Source organism: Syngnathoides biaculeatus, chromosome 18, assembly GCF_019802595.1.
Source record: "Syngnathoides biaculeatus isolate LvHL_M chromosome 18, ASM1980259v1, whole genome shotgun sequence".
In the NCBI taxonomy this organism is placed as follows: domain Eukaryota; kingdom Metazoa; phylum Chordata; class Actinopteri; order Syngnathiformes; family Syngnathidae; genus Syngnathoides; species Syngnathoides biaculeatus.
The window spans coordinates 14,750,751-14,771,633 of NC_084657.1; the positions used below are offsets into that span (position 1 = coordinate 14,750,751).

The 20,883-nt window shown below is 42.1% G+C and overlaps 3 protein-coding genes across 17 annotated transcripts in view; all 3 read left to right on the forward strand.

Annotated features, from left to right (window-relative positions):
- The window catches only part of acsl6 (acyl-CoA synthetase long chain family member 6), a 56,398-nt gene extending 42,446 nt beyond the window's left edge, over nt 1-13,952 (forward strand). For 9 of the 13 annotated variants that reach the window (XM_061803139.1, XM_061803142.1, XM_061803140.1 and 6 more), the window contains 14 exons: nt 906-938; nt 1,750-1,801; nt 2,815-2,888; nt 2,972-3,049; nt 3,799-3,933; nt 5,624-5,758; nt 5,945-6,040; nt 7,013-7,085; nt 8,085-8,173; nt 10,064-10,180; nt 10,251-10,394; nt 10,488-10,589; nt 10,684-10,755; nt 13,066-13,952. In XM_061803139.1, coding sequence (XP_061659123.1) covers nt 906-938; nt 1,750-1,801; nt 2,815-2,888; nt 2,972-3,049; nt 3,799-3,933; nt 5,624-5,758; nt 5,945-6,040; nt 7,013-7,085; nt 8,085-8,173; nt 10,064-10,180; nt 10,251-10,394; nt 10,488-10,589; nt 10,684-10,755; nt 13,066-13,206 — 1,341 coding nt within the window. In that variant the 3' untranslated portion in view covers nt 13,207-13,952. The remainder of the gene's footprint in view (nt 1-905; nt 939-1,749; nt 1,802-2,814; nt 2,889-2,971; nt 3,050-3,798; nt 3,934-5,623; nt 5,759-5,944; nt 6,041-7,012; nt 7,086-8,084; nt 8,174-10,063; nt 10,181-10,250; nt 10,395-10,487; nt 10,590-10,683; nt 10,756-13,065) is intronic. The other 4 variants (XM_061803147.1, XM_061803144.1, XM_061803145.1 and 1 more) reach the window with 1 other exon arrangement.
- A 1,262-nt stretch (nt 13,953-15,214) lies between these two features.
- LOC133492024 (uncharacterized) lies at nt 15,215-20,207 on the forward strand. 2 transcript variants are annotated; one of them, XM_061803909.1, is made up of 8 exons: nt 15,215-15,672; nt 15,740-15,828; nt 16,861-17,110; nt 17,186-17,326; nt 18,052-18,082; nt 18,148-18,188; nt 18,276-18,304; nt 19,282-20,207. In XM_061803909.1, the coding sequence occupies exons 1-8, from the start codon at nt 15,600-15,602 to the stop codon at nt 19,495-19,497; spliced, it is 870 nt and encodes a 289-aa protein (XP_061659893.1). In that variant the 5' UTR covers nt 15,215-15,599; the 3' UTR covers nt 19,498-20,207. The 2 variants fall into 2 exon arrangements, with proteins under 2 accessions (XP_061659893.1, XP_061659894.1); XM_061803910.1 differs by lacking the exon at nt 18,276-18,304 and having other exon boundaries at nt 15,217-15,672.
- A 58-nt stretch (nt 20,208-20,265) lies between these two features.
- The window catches only part of fnip1 (folliculin interacting protein 1), a 30,809-nt gene continuing 30,191 nt past the window's right edge, over nt 20,266-20,883 (forward strand). Inside the window, exon 1 of one of the 2 annotated variants that reach the window (XM_061803885.1) lies at nt 20,266-20,640. In XM_061803885.1, the coding sequence (XP_061659869.1) occupies nt 20,438-20,640 (203 nt within the window). In that variant the 5' untranslated portion in view covers nt 20,266-20,437. The remainder of the gene's footprint in view (nt 20,641-20,883) is intronic. The other variant, XM_061803886.1, reaches the window with a different exon arrangement.

Here is a 20,883-nt window from a genome sequence, read left to right on the forward strand (position 1 = left end):
AAGAAATCAATACGTTTGTGCAGTACGATCATCGCTAAATATCGCTCAAAGAATAAGTGTGTCTATCGTTCACACGTAGCGGTGTTATGCTAGCGGAGAACGTCTCATTCATTTATACGAGACATGTATTGAAAATCAAATTTAGGGCATATCTTCGTGCAAACACCGTCTGGTTAAGCTTCTGGCCGCGAGCCAGCAAGAAATCAATACGTTTGTGCAGTCCGATCATCGCTAAATATCGCTCAACAAAGAATAAGTGTGTCAATCGTTCACACGCAGCAGTGTTATGCTAGCGAAGAACTTCGAATTCATTTATACGAGACATGTATTGAAAATCAAATATAGGGCATACCTTCTTGCAAACATGTGTTCCGGTTGATATTAGATGGATTTAGTTGATGATCCGGTCTTCCACAAAGTTTTATCCATCGAAGGCATTTTTCGTACTGGGTCTTCGGTTTTGGAAAGGGTACGAATCGAACTCCACCAACTAGCCTTTCAGGATACCTGTCGTCACTATTACAAAGTCCGTGACTACACTTCTTAACCATATTTTTTGTTAAATAACCCAAATACGCGATAAAACACTAACTAAACCTATACTGGACCATCCAATGTTGTCTGAGAAAATGGCGGGAGCAAAAACGGGCTTTGGTTTATGCAGATCTCTGGCCTCTGATTGGTCAGTGACGCGGATTGCGCAATATCCATGGAGGGGTCAATTGTGTCCAGACTGTTTGCACAATGAAAAGATTCAACAATTCCATTTCTGTGGCGCTACAGCTATTGCGTGATCGGCTTTGTCAAAACGCGACAAACAGGTCCGTCGCTTCTCACATGCGTGTCTGCGAAACGATTTACACAAAAACAGATTAAAAATAAAGATGCGCTCGTTTGTCCCTCAGGCGCTGGGCAGAGATTACCATCGAAAACCTTGTGTAAGTACCAACAAGTGGATGTTTTTCATCTCACTGATGGCTTCATTCGATACATGATGTAATGAGTTGAAACAGACGAGGGGAACGCAGTTTGGTTTTAAGTCTTAACATTTGTTTTATTTTATTTGTTGAGATCACAATATTTCTTATATCTTCATTTTATCTATCTTTTAATTTTGTGACACATTAGGGTTTTTTTCTCAGTTCTCTATGCATACATTTATTTTTGTAACTAAAACAAATAGTGCATGAAGAACACATCTCAAATGTTTTTCCATCTAATTTTGTGCAGAATTTGAATTGTCTTGTTTTTTTACATTTATTCTAATTTTCTATTTTTAGAGCATTTTATTTATCTGCAGAACTGCAGACTTTTCGTTTTGAATGTTTTTGTTTTTATTTGTTTGATTGTTTAAATGTTTTTTTTGCCAATTTCTTTCCCAAATATTTTAATTTTCATTTTAAATATTTTATTGTACTTTTTGTACATTTGTCTTAAAAAATGTAGAACATTTTTCATTTTAATTTTTGAATATATTTTTTGAGAAATTTTTTTGAACATTTATTTTTATATTTCTTGCAGAGCTCTTGTCCATCTCTTTTTTTTCCAGAGCATTTTTTTTAATAATATATATATATATTTTTATTTTGTCAGAACACTGGTAAAACTTAAATTCCCCTTTTCACCCTACGTGTAGTGGAGAAACATTGACCTGCGCTGGTTTGCAAACAGACATTTCCCTGATTTAACATCCATGTTAACATCAATTATGCATACGAAATGATGGGCAAATTGTTTTTCTCCGCACAGCCGCCCTCGCCGGAGGACCTTTCGATCGTGTGCTTCACCAGTGGCACCACAGGTGATCCGACCACCGCCGCAGTTCGGCTGCAAACCATCACAGGGGAATGATAAAACAACAATCAGAATAACAGCCTCAAATATTTTCAACTTTGGCAGCAAGCAGATGGAAAATCTTAGAATGGAAAAATTTGGAATGACTGTACTGGTTCTGTTTTGATCACGTAAACCACAGAAATTAAAAAGGCCTAAATTCAGTAGGGTAACGTGAACAGATGACCGCAGCTCGATCACAAGTAATCACTCCGTCTAAGTTTTGTTGCATTGTGGGAATTTGCTTCAATGGAGGCGATCGCATATCTTTATCCACAAAACTAATTCTCATGTTACTCGCATAATTTTAGCATAATGGTTCTATGCTAGCAGCATGGGGGTTCGAATCCCGGCCTTCCCCTGTGTGGAGGTTGCATGTTCTCCCCGTGCCTGCGTGGGTTTTCTCCGGGCACTCCGGTTTCCTCCCACATCCCAAAAACATGCAGCATTAATAGGACACTCTAAATTGCCTCAAGGTGTGATTGTGAGTGCGGCTGTTTGTCTCCATGTTTCCTGCGGTTGGCTGGCAACCAGTTCAGGGTGTACCGCGTCCTCCTGCCTGATGACAGCTAGGATAGGCTCCGGCACTCCTGCGACCCTCGTGAGGATAAGCGGCTCGGAAAATGAATGGATGGATGGTTTTATGCAGTTGACTGCATAGCTTTAGCCAGTCGGAACATAAAATTACAAAATACCAAATAAAAAAGATCAACTGTCAATAAAAGGATAAATTATGTTAAATCCATCCATTCATTTTTTTCGCTGCTTATCCTCACAGGGATTGCAGGGAGTACTGGAGCCTATCCCAGCTGTGAACAGGCAGCAGGCGGGGCACACCCTGAACTGGTCGCCAGCCAATCACAGTTATATTAAATCAGTATATGCAAATGCCAAATTAATGTATATAAAGATTCAATTAAACAGTAAAAATGACGTGATCTATTTTTCTGTAAAGTCGGTCTTCTCTCATCCACCCCTCAGGAAACCCGAAAGGGGTGATGCTCACCCACGGGAACGTGGTGGCCGATTTCTCCGGCTTCCTCAAAGTGACCGACGTGAGTCAAGAAATCAACGGGATTTATTTATGAAACGTTTCCAACTATTCTCCCGCTTCTTCCGACTTCCTCTTCTTTTGTAGAAAGTGATTTTCCCCAACCAGGATGACTGCCTCATTTCTTTTCTGCCTCTGGCTCACATGTTCGAGAGGCTTATCGAGGTGAGCAGGACGGATGCCGTCGTATCTTCCTTCCTCCTCCTTCGTATATGAATTCCTTGTGCGTTGTTACATATTTGGCCATTCAAGCCGATTCTGATTCTGATCTGCGGCTGTTATGTCTTCATGAGTCAGTCCGTCACCGGCCCATTTCGAACCGTTCTTAACTTTTGTTTTCCGAGGCCTAATTATAACAGGACCAATGCCAAAGTTCCTCTGGACCGATTGGGGAGAGCGATACAGTTTGTGCGTGGGAGTCTTAGTTTTATCTCTGACGGCCCCTCGCAGAAAGCACCTACCAATCCCCGCAGAGTTCCCACACACATGCAGATACACACTTCCGATGTCTCAATCAGGAGGGTGGCGCTTCGCTCGTGTCCTCAGACGACCTCACACACAATCAGGAACTGGCCCTGTTTTTGCGGCCTTGTGGTCCTCCTAGGCCCCCACCTACTGTGGGTTGACGGTAGTCCATATATGGGCGCTTGCCTCATGTTGCGTTCGGCCCTGAGGAAGAGAAGTGTCATTATCAGCTCATAAAAATGCCTCGAGTTTGTGTGTCTTTTTGCAATCAACAATAGACAATTGTGAAAACCACATCCATGTTTAAAAATGTTGTTTTTTAAAAGACTGCAATCAACAACACTTACAGTGGTGTTTTACACTTGATTTGAAAGAAGCCCGTGGCCTCCATCAAGCGGACGACAGGACAAGCATAGCCGAGCACTCATTTGTCGTGTTGTGTTTCGCAGTCGGTGGTCTACTGCCACGGCGGGCGCATCGGCTTCTACCAGGGGGACATCCGCCAGCTCCCCGACGACATGAAGGCCCTCCGGCCCACCATTTTCCCCGTGGTGCCCCGCCTCCTCAACCGCATGTACGACAAGGTGCGTTCGAGGCGACGCTCGGATTAGGGTTGGGCGGTGGGTGCCAGTTAATGATTTGATGAGTAGCAGGGATGAGAATTTTCCACAGATTCTAGGAATTATGAGTTTTTTCAGCTGAAAATGACATTGTTGCGGCTTGACGCGGGGCGAGGCTGCGATCAAGACCAACCGCCAGCATCTATCGGCAACGCTTGTCGTGAAATTAGTCACAGCTGTGCTAGCGGAAAACGGCATTGCTACCTGTTTACGGCATTGCTATCTATTTGCATTAACTTTGGTGTTTAAAATAATGACAACATTCCGATTTCCGGCAGCATTTTGGCGGTATTTCGTCTGTATTTTCACTCCGATGTTAACATTTCATAGAGAAGCATTCTGTTCACTATGGCATAGTTATAAAAGGTTATAATTCCAAATTGGTCTTTCTCATACCTGGAATATGATTAGTTACTTTTTTTTTTTTTTAATTCTTCTTTTGGCTATTTTCCCCAAATATGACTACCAGGTTTTATTCCTTTGCGTTGATTTGTGCATGATAAGAAAGGAGGCGGGTGGAAGGAAATCCCAGACTCAACGGCTCTGAAAGCAAGCGTTCCACAGATCCTCCAAAACAGCAATTTAGCCACCTTGGAAAGTTTTTACCCGATGTTCTCGCTTCTGAATATTTCGTCGGAAAAGCACGACAGAGCTGGTGGGGATGCGACGTCACCCGCTCTTTCGATGTGAACCAGCCGCGTCATGCAGTTTGATGGCTCATTTTACGATTTAAAATTGCTGAACGTTTAAAATGTTATTTATTTAAGCATTGTTGTGCATGTTTTGACTTAAGGCACTTTTTTTTTTTTTTTTTTTGCCCGAGAAGCATTTCTTTTCACATTAGAGTGATGTCCCCCTTCATCTGAGGAGTTACCTTCCAGACCCACTTAAGATATAAAGACGCGATAGAATTTATCCACTTTAAGCCTTAAAATAACCCTCCCGCACACTTTAAACACAATCTCATTAAAACCCACTTTTAAAGAGAATGTAGGTACCGTAATTTCCGGCCTACAAGCTTTCGACCCTGCGGTTTATGCGGTGATGTGGCCCTAGCGTTAGCACGGAGCTAGCGTTAGCGTGGCACTAGTATTAGCGCACCTGGTTATAAGCCTCGGTACACAGAAAGAGTTTAACGCTAGCGCCGCGCTACCATTAAACTCTTTTTGTGTACCGACGCTTATAACCAGGTGCGCTCCATAGGCCGGGAATTACGATATATTTGCCAAGTAAAAAATATGTTTATAAAATACGTAATGATAATGGAATAAAAAGAAATTAAAATAATTTTGGAATTGTAATTACATGATTACACACAATTAATTGAACACACTAGATTTATTTTTCAAGTAAATAGTGTTTAAGTAAATATGTCCAATATAGCAGAATATCAGTAGGCAAATATTGGGTACATTTCTGTGGAAGTTGATACAAGTCAGTACTGGGGGGCAATTTCAAAGCTTGATTGGTATCAGGAGAAATAAATCAGATGCCCGAATTCTATGACCAAAGGAAACAGAAAAAAAAGAAAAAAGACTGAAATTGGAACTCCTTTTTAAATAAATAAATCCAATAAAAATTCGAATAAAATATTATCGTAAATCCCAGCGGGCAAGTCCAAAGATAAACGAGACATTTCGGTTTTGGTCTGCAGATCTTCAGCCAGGCCAACAGTCCGTGGAAGCGCTGGCTCCTCAACTTTGCTGCCAAGAGAAAAGGCGCCGAAGTCAGCAGCGGCATCATTCGCAGCAACAGCGTCTGGGACAAAATCTTCTTCAGCAAGATTCAGGTAACCCTTTAGTTCAGTTTTTTTTTTTTTTTTTAAACACATTTCCACCAACTTTAAAAACAAAGATAACAGAAATTAACGGGCGATATTGCAGATTAACTGTTGATGTCGGATTCTCAGCCAGAAGTTAATTGCGAGATGTCGATCTAACCAGTTTGCACGCGTGTGCCTGTGTGTGTTTTGCAGGCCAGCCTGGGCGGGAGGCTCAGGATGATCATTACGGGGGCAGCGCCCACATCGCCCACTGTGCTGGGGTTCCTCCGAGCAGCTTTAGGATGCCAGGTCACTTACACACACACACTTACAAACACACACTTTCTGGAAAGTGTGATGATAACCAGGTGATCCATCCGTCCATCCATGTTCTATTTCGCTTATCCTCACGAGGGTCGCGGGAGTGCCGCAGCCTATCCCAGCTGACAAATGGGCAGGAGGCAGGGTACACCCTGAACTGGGTGCCAGCCAATCGCAGGGCACATAGAGACAGACAACAATCACACCTTAGGGCAATTTAGAGTGAACTACACAGTTGTCAAAGCCTGATGACAACTAAAAGATGTGTAATGTGGGCTAAAATATAATTGAAGAAGCTCACAATATTTATCTACCGACATGACAAAAAGCCAGACAAAATACGACATCCTCGCCCAGGTTACTAATTATGAAACGTACTCGTGAATGCAGATGGCGACAAAAATGTTTTGCTAGTCAAAGTCAACCGTAACCACTTTTGCGCTGATCGACCAATCAGAGTAAGAAAAAAATACCGATGTCATTGAGGGCCGGCGCCCCGTGAAGATAATTTGAAATATGATTCGTTAAGAAACAGCTTCAGTGGTAATATCGTTCCGCTTCATTGCAGCCGGCGCTGCTGATTCTCGAGGGCGTGGACAGATTAGATTGACATGGTAACACAAACGATTGAAATCCGATTGCACAAAACAGTCCAAAATCTACATAAATCTAGTGGAAGTAGCGCAAGTAAGAAAAATGCTGTTGGGATGTAATTAATATAAACCAAAAATCATAGCAATTGTTTCATAAAGCTTACAACCGAAATTTTATGTTGCAAATGTAGGCCAGTGTTCAGGCCTTCTGTCCGTGACCTTCCACCTCTTATGATAACCTACTCCACAGTCATTTTACGACCTCGTTTCTGCCACACAAGTGTAAAAAGAAGTTCATCGGTGTTCATAATACACTCCCAAGACTGACCCCTGCTCCCCCCCCCCCCCCTGCCCCCGCCCCCTGCAGGTATACGAGGCCTACGGGCAGACCGAGTGCACGGCCGGCTGCACCTTCACCACGCCCGGCGACTGGACGCCAGGTGAGCGCAAGTCGGTTATGCAAAGGCCCACAAGACTTGACCAAGGTCTGTGAGGTCGTAAAGACGCAGTAAAGGAGTTGAGTCGGCAGCGGCGGTGTCGGGCCAAGAATGAACAGGTGCTGGAATGAGGTCGCAAACGCCAAATAAGGAAAGAGCGGTCTGGCTGCATTACGGAGTCAGCATGTCATGCGATGCAATTTATTGGCTACGGCAAAGGAAAAAAACGTCACCTTAGTGCCAATAACAGTTCTAAAGATTCACAAGCGTGAAAAGAAAAGCTTTTATGATAACTCTACGACACAACTAACACATGCTTATATATACCAACAAGCATTTATTCATATTATGACAAGTGGAGTAATGTTTGCCGCAATCATTTACTGACTCTTTTGCAGAAAATTGATTCATTTTTTTTCATGTATTTACAATGGGAGTCCCCATATTTGTGACTCTCATTTAGTCGCATTGTTTTTTTCCAGCCAATCCTTGCTTATTCATGCACCCCCCCCCCACACACACACACACATCTCCCTCCCCAATGGCACGACAATACAAGATTATAAAAATTCTGCCTTTACAAAGACTATAATACTCTGTTTTCAGTGATTTATTGAACAATGTTTGGCATTCATTATTTATCGTGTAATTACAAAATTACACCTGGAAAAAAATGCTGCTTACCTACCAAGTTGCAACGCCTAAAAAAAAACAATGGTTTCATACATTTTTAAATATATGTATTTACTTTATATGCAAGTGAGAGTAAAGCTGATGAAAATGATGACCTCACAATTTCTTGAAATATTCTCATAATATGGGTCAAGGGCTGTTCTGTGACCGAACCACATAACAAAGGAAAGCAACGTCTGGGTGCTCGGTAGCTAAATGTAGTCCAGCATTGCCTCCTGCTGTACACTGATGGTATTGTCCGAGTTTAAAAAGCCTTGAACGGGTTTCTGCCACCCCCACCCACCCCCCATCCCGGGTTTTTACGTACAGGTCACGTCGGCGCCCCGCTGCCGTGCAACCTCATTAAACTGGTGGATGTTCCAGAGAAGAACTACTTTGCCGCCAAGGGAGAGGGCGAGGTAAGGAATGGAAAATACTGAAGATGAACCTCAGCGATGGTGCTTTTTGTCACACGTTTGTCAACAATGCGATCCATCGCTCGTCAGGCTTAGCCAAAAAAAAAAAAAAGGGTGGGGGGGTTCCTTCAACTTTGTAAATCATTTAGGGTCTTTAATGAACCTAATGTGTATGTTTTTGTAAACCTTGTCTGTGGAAGTAGACTAGTGCCGCCGTGATTTGAATTTGAAATGTAAAGTGATCACATTTTCAATAGTTGTATTTCAGTGTAACTTTTCAATGTGAACAATTCAACTGGCTACAATTGGCTGTGTAAAATTCACCGTATGCGCAACCAGGCAGGGTTACTTCAGGTCAGAACCGAGCACCCAGCCAATCCAGTTACGCTTTCTTAGTACGTGACGTCACGTGACTAAGAAAGCGTAACTTCGATTGGCTGGCTGTTCTGCCTGGTGGCACAGACGGTGAATTTCAGACATGGAATTGACCCCTCCGTACAGGGCACTTAACCACGCCTCCTGAAGTGACGTCACGCCACGTGCGCTGACGTAAGACAAACAGTAAAAATGGCAAATACAATACAATACATTGTGAACTGAGAGAGACGCCATGCTTCTGATTTCATTCAATCATTCACACGTAGCAATGTTATGCTAGCGAAGAACGTCTCATTCATTTATACGAGACGTGTATTTAAAATCAAATTTAGGGCATATCTTCTCGCAAACACAGTCTGATTAAGCTTCGACTGCGAGCCAGCAAGAAAGCGACACGTTTGTGCAGTCCGATCATCGCTAAATATCGCTCAACAAAGAATAAGTGTGTCAATTGTTCACACGCAGCAGTGTTGTGCTAGCGAAGAACTTCGAATTCATTTATACGAGACATGTATTGAAAATCAAATATAGGGCATACCTTCGTGCAAACATATCTGTTCCGGATGATGGATTCAGTTGATCATGCGGTCTTCCTCAAAGTTTTATCCATCAAAGACATCCTCCCACATCCCAAAAACATGCAACATTAATTGGACACTCTAAAATTGCCCCTAGATGTGATTATGAGTGTCTGCATGTGCCCTGCGATTGGCTGGCAACCAGTTCAGGATGTACCCTGCCTCCTGCCTCTTGACAGCTGGGAAAGGCTCCAGCACTCCCCGCGACTCTTGTGAGGATTAGCGGCAAAGAAAATGGGTGGATGGATGAATTGTAGCCAGTTGAATTTAAGTCAGCAAATGTGACACGTTTACGTTTCAAGTTCAAATCCTGGTGGCTCTAATCCGCTTCCATGCTTGTCAATCATTTCCCGTCGGTCACAAACTGAACACTTCTTTTGTAAATATCCAAGATGATTCTGAATGCTTTATGATCATAATGTACATGGATTCGTATGCAGGAAAGATCATTTTCATCTTTGACAAACTTACCCTAACGTGTTTGTGTAAATTTGGGCCCCAGCACTCCTCTGACCCTTGTGAGGATAAGCGGCCAAGAAGATATAGATAGATAGATGGATTAGTCTTTGATTAACCTAATCTACATTTACATACTTTTAATCCTACATGTAAAGTTTATTTTTTAAATTAAATTCTGTGACGAACACGAAGTCCGCATTTTCGTAATTAATGCCGATAATTTTCATAGCTGTCATGGATGCAGCTGTACATGTTTTTCATCGTTTCAACTCTTTGAGGAAACTCACGCGTCGACATTGAAGATAATTGTGTATTCTACGTACATTTTTCCGAATGTACATTTTTTTTCCCCATGAAAGTCATCAAAGACGCTAAAGTTTGAGAAAAAAAAAAAAAAAGAAGGTATGAGAAAATTTTCCATTTTATGTTCTAATGTGTTCTGTGTTGTTTGTATTTGACGTGATTCCAAATGTTGCAGGTTTGCGTGAAGGGACCAAACGTATTCATGGGTTACCTCAAAGACCCCGAGAGGACCGCCGAGACGCTGGACCCGGACGGCTGGCTGCACACCGGCGACATCGGCAAATGGCTCCCCGTGCGTCTCGTGAATTGATGCCGTTGTGATCGATTTATAGTCGCTTCATGGCGTTTTTTTTTTTTTACAGAACGGCACGTTAAAGATCGTGGACAGGAAGAAGCACATCTTCAAGCTGGCACAGGGCGAGTACATCTCCCCCGAGAAGATCGAGAACATCTACATCCGGAGCGAGCCCGTGGCCCAGCTCTACGTCCACGGAGACAGCCTCCAGGTCACTTTACGACTTTACCTCCTCCCCCGCGACCCCCCCTTTTTTTTTTTTTTTTTTTTTTGTTTAAATCACCTTCATGGTCTCTGTACGCAGTCCTGTCTGGTGGGGATTGTGGTGCCCGACCCGGAAGTCATGCCCGCGTGGGCCAAGAAGAAAGGCATCTTAGGCACCTACAAGGACCTTTGTAAAAACACGGTAGGTGGCGCAATTGTGGACAAACAGCAAGGTATCATTTTTTTTTTGGGGGGGGGGGGTTGACCTCAAATAACTGTAATGCCTGTGTTCTTAGGAACTTAAGAAGGCCATCCTTGAGGATCTGGTCCGTCTGGGCAAGGCGAGCTCTTTGCACTCATTTGAGCAGGTAACTAAGAAGTTTTTTTTTTTTTTTTTAAACATAATTAAAATTTCCGGCTTATAAGTCACGACTTTTTTCACACGCTTTCAACCCTGCGGTTTATGCAGTGATGCGGTTAATTTGTGCATTTTTTCTAACGGCCACACTTGAGCGGAAAAGGTAAGAGTGAGACCGGTGGAATATATGTGCCGAGGAAGTGACTTTTACAGGTCCGGGCCCTGTTAGCACCGCGCTAGCATCTTACTGCTGTGTCTCAATGATTTTTACCAGTATGTTTTTTTTTTATATATAACCCGGCCCGTTAGCACAGTGGTGCTAGTGTTAGCGCGGCAGCGCTAGCGTGGTACTGCCGTGTCTCAGTGATTTTTACCAGTATGTTTTTTTTTTTTTTATATATATAACCGGCCCTGTTAGCGCTGCGCTAGCGTGTTACTGCCGTGTCTCAATTATTTTTACCAGTATGTTTTTTTTTTTTTTTATAACCCGCCCTGTTAGTGCGGCGGTGCTAGCGTTAAACTCTGTGTACCATCTTTTGGTAAATATCTCGTGTTTCAATGTAGGTTTCAACGTGGGCACTTGCGGCTTTTACACAGCTGCGGCTTATGTATGTACCAAATAGTATTTCTTTTACAAATGTTCTGGGTGAGGCTTATAACAATAATTTAATTAATAACTCTGAATTGTCAATTCATATTTTACTTGATTTCAGAAACGTCAAAGATAATTTCAAATCTTTGATTACCCTTCAAAAACCATTTCAAGGGTTTGATAAACTGAACAAAGGTTCTCACAAACAAAAAAAAAACGCAATTCTCAAGTATTTTATGATAAGCCATCATGACAAAAAACAAAGACGATGCTTTCAAGTCTTTCAGGAAATGAATGCGTGCGTTTTCAAACATCAACTTCAAAGAAACTTTTGTAATCTGATGAAGTAAACGGGTTTTGTTAAACCGAGATAATTTTGCGAAACGACATACTTTGACGTCAAAGATCGGCTTGAGTCTTTGCTATACCGAACGTACCGTTTGTGTTTTTGTAAACAAGCAAACATTGAAGACCAATTTGAGTTTTTGAGGGGCCAAATGTGTGTTTTCATAAATCTTTCATCAAAGACAATCCCGAGTCTTGGATGACGAGAATGTAACACAACCATAATTTGTCAACGGTGAAGACAATCTGTAGTCTTTTGTGAACAAACGTTTGTCAGGGGTGTCAAACTAATTTTTGTCGCGGGCCACACTGTGGTTTCGGTTTCCCTCAGAGGGAAACAATGCAAATCATTTCACTGTCTGATCGTATTTACATTGTCAATTTATGATCTACTTTAGGAATCAGAAATCAAGTTTGTGTTTTTCAATTATTCATGTTTGGTAGCACAAAAATGCTTGTAATACTTCAACTTTATCATTTATGATGCGTGCATTTTTGTAGTTTTTTTTACAAGAATAATTGAAATTGGTACTCTAGATTTGGCTTCTTGGGCCACATGAAATCATGTCGCGTGCCAGATCTGGCCCCCAGGCCTTGAGTTTGACAGAATTGTAATTTGCTACTTTCTTGTCTTTTTTGATATTTTTATTTCTTACATACATTCATACAATCCATTAAATTTTGGATGGGGTTATGGGCATGGGAGGGGTACCATAATTTGTAATAATAATAATAATTTTAATAATGATTTCACAATCATTTCATAATAATAATTTAATAATTTTAATTTATGTCATCAAAGACGTTTTTATTAAGTTTTTGATGAAATTGCATGTAGTTTCCTAATAACTGATGATTTTGAGTCTTTTGATGATTTGGTGATGATTTAAGAAGTAAAGTACAAAACAGTCAAGTCTTTTAAGTATTTTTATAAACGTCTACAATAATTTAGTCTCTTAAAAACTGAGCGTGGAAGTTTTTGCAAACATCGAAGACGTTTTTTCATCCCGTAAACATCAGTTAGTAGATGTCCAACCATCCATCCATTCTCTTTGCCGCTTATCCCCACAAGGGTCGCGGGGGAATGCTGGAGCCTTTCCCAGCTCTCAACAGGCAGGAGGCGGGGTACACCCTGAACTGGTTGCCAGGCAATCGCAGGGCACGTGGAGACAAACAGTCGCAATCACAATCACACCTTGGGGCAATTTAGTGTCCAATTAATGTTGCATATTTTTGGGGGGGGATCTGGGAGGAAACCGGAGTGCTCAGAGAAAACCCACGCGGGCACGAGGAGAACATGCTAACTCCACACAGGGCGAGGCCGGGATCGAACCCGGGTCTTCAGAACTTTGACGGCCTCCTTTTCCTGTCGTCCGAAACCAGGTGAAGAACATTTACATCCACAGTGAGATGTTCTCCATTGAGAACGGCCTGCTGACACCCACGCTGAAGGCCAAGCGGCCGGAGCTGCGGGAGTTCTTCAAAGAGAAAATCGAGGAGCTCTACGGCGCCATCTCCATGTGAGGGCAGACGTCCGCGACGACGACGACGCACATTGGAGGAACAGGCAGCAAAAAAAAAAATAAAAAATAGAAAATAAAAATAAACACCTCCGTCACCCTCCGTCCATCCAGATCGACCTCACCATGCAGTTAGTTTCATTTCAACATCAGACTTGGACTTTTTTTTTTTTTAGGTTCAACAAGGGTACCTCCTGCCTTACGCAATGGCGGCCATTTCAAGGCCCACACCCCTCGATCTTCTCTTTCCCATTTTTTTTTTTTTTTGCACTTGTTGGGGCAGTGCATAAAGTTGCCCCGCAGAGAAAATAAAAAGCGACCGTTCAATTTGAATTCGACAGCTTTTTATTTCTTTTTTTTGGAAATCACACAACTAATGTAGAACTTTTGAAGATTGATTCTTGTCCCGAAACGTGATGAATGATGTTATGTACATACACGAGGACAGCTACGCTATATATGTAAGCTTATTTATTGACGACTCAAGTCAGCGTTTCGAATGGGATTTTTATTCAGTTTTATTCTTTTAATTGCGTGCGTGTCTGTGTAGCGGGACAAATTGTATGTATTTTTCTCTGCAGTCAAATCAGCAGCATATCCTTGTAGTAATAATGATAATGATGACTGGGGGGCAATTTCATGAAATAAAAGAATATTCTGGAATGATTTTAAACCAGTTCCTCTTCGTTTTTCACACGTCAATGAAAATGAATGTTCAGTTGTATGAATTGATTGTACCACAATTTTAGTAGGAAAAATAAAACATGCCACTAAAATTAGCAATAAACTAAACTGAGATTTAGTCGGTAGACATCTAAAACATAAATGAGTTTTCTTTGTCTTTTTTTTAATAGATTTTTTGTGACACGTTATGAAAAAAGGGACCCCCATAATATCAAATGGAGTAAACTAGTAATAATTAGTTCAGTGAATATCAATATTTCATATGAAGTTCTTCCATCTGTCACAGGAGTAGCAAATACAATTTAGTCGAGTCAGGTTTTTGATGGGTTCTGGCACCTGAAGGGTAATAACATAACATAAAAATTACAATATTACTTGGTCAATATTAGTGAAGCAGAGATAAAAATTTTACATGGTGTAAAATCAATCAAATTTTGCATCAAAGATGGGAGACAAAACGAAATGTTTTGTACAAAATTAAGGCGTATATTGGAACCGAGAATTAGATTATGATTTTCAATTAATCCAATTTCCAATTAATAGAATCATCTTAATTTGCCACTCTAAATCAGGGGTGTCAAAGTCATTTTTCTTGCCGGCCACATTCTAGTTCCGGTTTCCCTCAGAGGGCTGTTATGGCTGTGAAACAATAAAAATATTTAATCTTCTCATCATATACACATCAATTTATGAAATAGTTTTGGAATAAAATCAAGGGTAATGTGTTTTTCACCTATTCATGTTCGGGAACAAAAATGCTTGTACTATCTCAACTTTATCATTTATGATATATAACAATTTGAAATCATTTTGGTACGGATTTTTACTTGGAAATTGACACTCTAGATTTGGCTTCACGGGCCACATAAAATCATGCTGCAGGCCGGATCTGGCCTCCGGGCTTTGAGTTTGACACCTGTGCTCTAAATTGCCCCTCGGTGAGATTGCGAGTGCGGCTGTTTGTCTCCATGTGCCCTGCGACTGGCTGGACGCCCGTTCAGGGTGTACACCGCCTCCTGCCCGCTGACAGCCGGGATAGGCTCCAGCACTACCCGCGACCCCTCGTGAGGATAAGCGGCGAAGAAAATAGATGGAAGATGATTCTGGTTCTGAATTGATACGATTAAGGAAACTACAGGTGAGGGATGTTAGTTTGATAAAGTGTACTGGCAATGGGTAAAAGGGAACAACTTACAGCGGGCGTCATAAAATAATAAATAAAAATGTATTTTTTTGTGTGGAATCAAGATCTGGCTCTACCCAAATTTGAACACAAGGAGGCGGTATTGCTCCGTTAAGGTGGTTGCCAAGTGCCGTAAAAAGAAAACTGGGGAGTTCAAAAGTGTCCCTGTGCATCTCAGGACCGGCGTGTAAAAGTCTATGGATAAGTTTCAGATGACGTCACCACCGTCCCAGGATTTCCGTCATAACTCTTCGACCAATCAGATAAATTAACGATAGAAAAAAAAAAAAAAACAACTTCAGGTTTCACCTATGACCCGTGATCTCTGACCTGTGATACGAAAGATGGCGGCCGTCGCAAGGCTTGACGGGTAGTTGGAACTATTCGGCCGAATTATGGCTGAACGTCCTTGGTCAATGTAAGCCACCAGTTGAGCTGGCATCCTGAATATCTAACGTTGAATCTTCAGCTCATTGTTCGCTTAAAACAAAACAAAACAAACAAAAAAATATATATATATATATATATAAATGTTCCGAGCGAAGCGAGCCGTTAAGGCAAGGGCAGACACGCCGTTTAGGGGGCCCCTCAAACGGGGACACGGTAAGAAAAACCCTCGCCAATTACACGACGAAATCTCACCCGTAAACATATTTCATGTACTCCCAAGATGGGGGACGTCACCCACATAAAAAGTTGAAAGCGATGTCGATGGAGGAACTCGAAGATGGCGCCGTTGCAGGGGCTGGTCACGTACGGGTGAGTCCTCTGGTGACGTTGACCTCCCCGGCCCAACATTATCGGACTGAATTTTCTGCATTTTCTAGGCCCAGAGGGAGAAAAGTGCATTTATTCGACGCAATTTTGTCCCTTTGGACTCACTTTTTTTTCTACTATAAATTTTCGTTTTTTAATTTTAGATTTGAAAGGAGTACTGTACACGTTTTTCTTTCGGACTTCATTTCGTACCTTTTCCAGGTCCCCAAAATGGGTAAAATTATGTTTAATCGACTCAATTTTCAACCATTGCCAGATCAAATAAAGGTACAGGTATATTTATTGTACTCAATTTGTTGCTTTTCCAGATTAAAAAAAAAAGGTACAGTTATGACAATTGACCGCCATTTTGTTTGCACTTTGTAGCTTTTCCAGGGGAAAATAAGTAATTATTGGACTCCATGTTGTCCCTTTTTTCAACATCCATAGGTTACAAGTATGCTTTTTATTGAACTCCATTTTGTTACCCATCTTGAGCTATAAAGTGTTCGAAATATTCTTCTGACAATTTTACACCGTGCTAGTTCATTCTCAAACTTATGACAAACAGTAATATATATTAGCGTCCTAGGCCCGAGTGCGTGTTTATCATAAAAAAGGCAGAATTTATAAAATCTATAAACCACTTGTAAGCTTTATTTATGCACAGTTTGAACATAACACTGTTTAAATACAGGAAAATAAAATTGTCATTGATTGGCTTAAAATGTATTGCACATAAATTCTAAATAAAAATTGTATCATATAAGTTAAAATAAACTGTTCTTAAAAAAAAAACCATCTTAACCTTTATTTAACCGATAGGTCAGGTGAGAAAAAATTCTCTTTAACAAAGGGAACTTGACGATTTTAAGGATTGAATGCAATTGCACAAAAAAAAAGTAATTAGTTGGCGTACCACTAAAGAGAACCCACATCCCAATCGTGATACCAAACTTTTGAGAATCACTGCACTATACTATCTGTTAATCATTCTAATTTTTCTGTATGTGTTGGCAAAAATGAGTGTCGCAGTTTCAGCCAAGCGGCGACATCAGGCCAATAACATCAACATCAGGAACAGCAACAGCAGCGGGAGTTGAGAGAGTCGGGCATGTCAGTTTGGGTCATCCCAGGTGTCATGTGAGACCTAGCCCGCCTCAAACGGGCCCAACCGGTACAATATCGGAGAACTCGAGTGACTCCACGGACTACGATGACGTCTGCGACTCCTCCACCTCCAGCAGTGTCCCTTCCCCGGAGGTCTTCCGGCACGACAGTTACGGTAGGTTGAAAGTCTGCCTAATGACAGACAAAAAGTGGCTTTCATGAATTTCATCTCCCCGCCCACCGGTTCCAGGTATGCCTGATTTCTTCTCTGAGGATGTCCCCGCCACGCCGGTTGACCAGAAACACCAGGTGAAGAACTCCACCTTACGAGGAAGCGCCCGTGTCGCGAGTGGCCGAAGGCATCAGCACGCCTCCGTCTCCACCGTCCTATGTGAGTCAAGCTACCTTGAATTCAGGGAGCCTCTGCGCATGGGTCGTCGTTGTTTTGCCTTTTCGCAATTGTCTGTCTGCGTTTTAAAATCTTCCATGAGCTTTTCCATGTCACGTTTAGATTGCTGCTAAACTCCCCACCCTGGCTGGATTGAATCCAGATAAAATTTTTGTGCATGTTTCACACCGTAGTGCATCTTGTTGAACTTGAACAATAAACGCGTCATCATTTAATCGTCAAAGTGAAGCAGTGAGTTTTTGATGACAAATGTTTAAAAAGTAATAAGTTATATAGTATATATATATATATATATATATATATATATATATATGGCGGCACGGTGGTTCAGCTGGTAAAGCGTTGGCCTCACAGTTCTGAGGACCCAGGTTCGATCCCTGCCTGTATGGAGTTTGCATGTTCTCCCTTGTGCCTGCGTGGGTTTTCTCCCAGCACTCCGGTTTCCTCCCACATTCCAAAAACATGCAACATTTATTGGACACTCCAAATTGCCCCTAGGTGTGATTCTGAGTGCAGCTGTTTGGCTCCATGTGACCTGCGATTGGCTGGCAACCAGTTCAGACCGTAGCCCGCTTCCTGCTCGTTGACAGCTGGGATAGGCTCCAGCACTCCCGTGAATCTTGTGAGGTTAAGCGACAAAGAAAATAGATTTTTTTTTTTTTTTTTTTTTTTTGTCAACCCATGCCACTCTTCTAACTTGTTTTCAGATGCCTCGCCCCACACAAACACCCAGATGAGGTAAGTGCACAAATGACTTACTAACAAGCACTGCTCAATGATGGTAATTTTTATAATCTGTGCAGTAACAAGGGAGCGATCGCGGACAATCTTCAAACCTCTCGGGGTAAATAACCGTCGCAATATAGGGTTAATAACTCTGAGAAACACAAGGGTTCAGGTTTGTGTCATTTCCCCTCATCCAACTCTGCAGACAAGGCCTTGAGGGGGAAATCCCCGAAAGTAAGTCACACACAACATCATGACAACTTCATAAATAAGATAGCCATCCATTATAACAACATGGCTGTCACACACTTTCATCACAATAAAGTAGATGGATTGATTCTTTATTCTTCCTGTGGGGGGAAAATAAATACCACAGGGTGGAACAATTACCGTAATTTCTCGAGTATAACGCGTACCCCCAAAGGTGACCTAAAAACAATTAGGAAAACCCTTCTACCAATGTACAATGCGCACCACCAATTTGCTGCTTCCCATACATCCCATATATAAATGTATAACCTAAGACATCGAATACCATATCGAAATGTATATGTGTGTGTTTTTTACCACTCTATGTACCTGTATACGATGATACAATGTGATTGTATTTTTTATTTTTCATCCATACCGAAATATAATGCGCTCTACTAACTTTTTGAAAATCATCTTCTTCTTTTCCTTTCGGCTTGTCCCGTTAGGGGTCACCCAGCGTGTCATCTTAGATGAACGCATATTTGTTTGGCACAGTTTTATGCCGGATGCCCTTCCGGACGCAACCCCTCTGCATTTATTGGGGAAAAATGTGCGCATTATTTTTGAGAAATTACAGTACATCAGAGGACTCAGCCTCCTTTCAGAGGCCGGTCCTGTCTCATACAAATGAACCTCTGGCCACCCCTAAACCTACTATGGCGGGGGCAACCCAGAGTACGGTCTTGTCAGCGTGATGACCAGTGGTGGCGCTAGGGGGCCGCGCTCATAATGGAGGTTGAACACGTGGGATAGTATTTTCATTGCACTTCTATACCAAGCCGTCCTGTAGTACTTTGTGAAATCTGTGTAGTGGGTCTGTGCATGCGGGACATGTAGGGGAAAAAATGATGAATAAAAGGTACAAAAAAATTGATAAGAGGGACAATAGTCTCCTTTTAAAAGCAGGAGGAATAGTACAAATACGAGTTGACTAATAAAGCGTGTTCCCCTATCATTAGTCCGCCCTCGCCAGGAGGCCCGTCTCTTGCAGGAAGATCCAGCGCTTCAAAAGTCCTGTTGTTGCCAAGGAGGAGGCGTCAAGTCCGTGCAAGAAGCAGAATCCCAGAGTGGACGGCGAAGCCACGTTTTTCGAATTTGACAACGACTCCGTGAGAAAGGAGTTCTTTCGGCAAGCGCGAGAGCGGCACGCCAAACTCATCGGTTTCTCCATGTAGGTTGTACAACCGTCCGTCCTGTGATGCCCAATATCAAATGTAATTATGATGTGTCACGAGCTTAAATCGAAAGAAGGAAAATGTTTCTGCAGTTTGACTATTTTAAAGTACTCATCGAGTAAAAATAAATTGTGACAGTTATAAGAAGGTTTGTGCTGCCAAATAGCTTTAAGTGGACATTGACAACACGCCGGTCATCTTTGATAGCTAGCTAAGGACGAAAAGTACAAAATGCTTAAGTACTGACGCAGATGTCTTACTTGTAAAAGTCCGCCTGTAAAAATAAATAAATAAATAAATTTGAAAAAAAGAAAGTTTGGGGTTAAGTTTGGATTAGACTTGTGTGATGGTTAAAATTGATATTCGGGTTAGCGATAGGTGCTACCTGCGCATTTCGTGTTTTTGCAGTAGCTAGTTGCGCATGCGTTGGAGAGATCCTGTGGGCACTGCAAAAATTGCCTTGATATTGCCTACAGATATCAGACATAAAATTTCATAGTAAATTCCTGGTTGCTGTTACCTTCACATGAAAGAGCCGTTAGTTTTATTCACTTGCATCCAGGGGTTCCATCCAAAGTGTTGTAAAGTTTCTGTTTCAAGTCGTGTAAATGAAATAACTTGCTGTAAAATAAACAGTCTCTTTGGGACGTTATATGGTGTATTTCTGTGAATAAACGAGACACAAAATAAATTGTTGTCAGATAAATACATCATATGTCTTTTTTTTGGGACGTTCTGTGAATAAACGAGACAAACCGATGACGCCTCCGTTCGCTTCGACTACCGACAAAACATCAACACGGGGTGCACCCGCTGACCACGTGGTGCGTGTTCCAAAAATAGACACCCAATCAGATAATTCCCTCGCTCGGTCGACCAATCAGAAAAAAAGAAGGGGTCGGTCGGTTGCCAAGTGGCTCCCGTGACTAATGCCTGTCATATGACTGAGACCCATGGAGACAGTTACAAGGAACAAGACTCGCTCGTGGATTTGAGAAAAGGAAAAAGGGGGGACTATTCCCCCCTCCAACACACCCCTACTTGGTACAAAATGCCTCCGACTCTCTTTCAGAAACTTTTCAACAAGAGGAGCGCTTTTTCGCCACCTCCGCAGAGATGTAACAAAGAGGACCCAGCTTTCAGGTAGCTCGTGAGCGTGCGCGTGCCTTTTACGAGTACAGTAACGCGTTTTATTGCTTCCCCAACTGCCTCAAGAGCCGCTCCACGGTTTGTGTTGTCCCTTTGTAAGCGGGCGGCTTTGCTGAAACGACATTGGAACTGGGCGACGCGTTTTAGCGTGGCCGCGGATTAGCTCGCTAGCAAGCTAGCTGGGTTTACCCGAAGCCAGCGTGTTTTTCGCCATTCACGTCGCACGTCCAACACTGC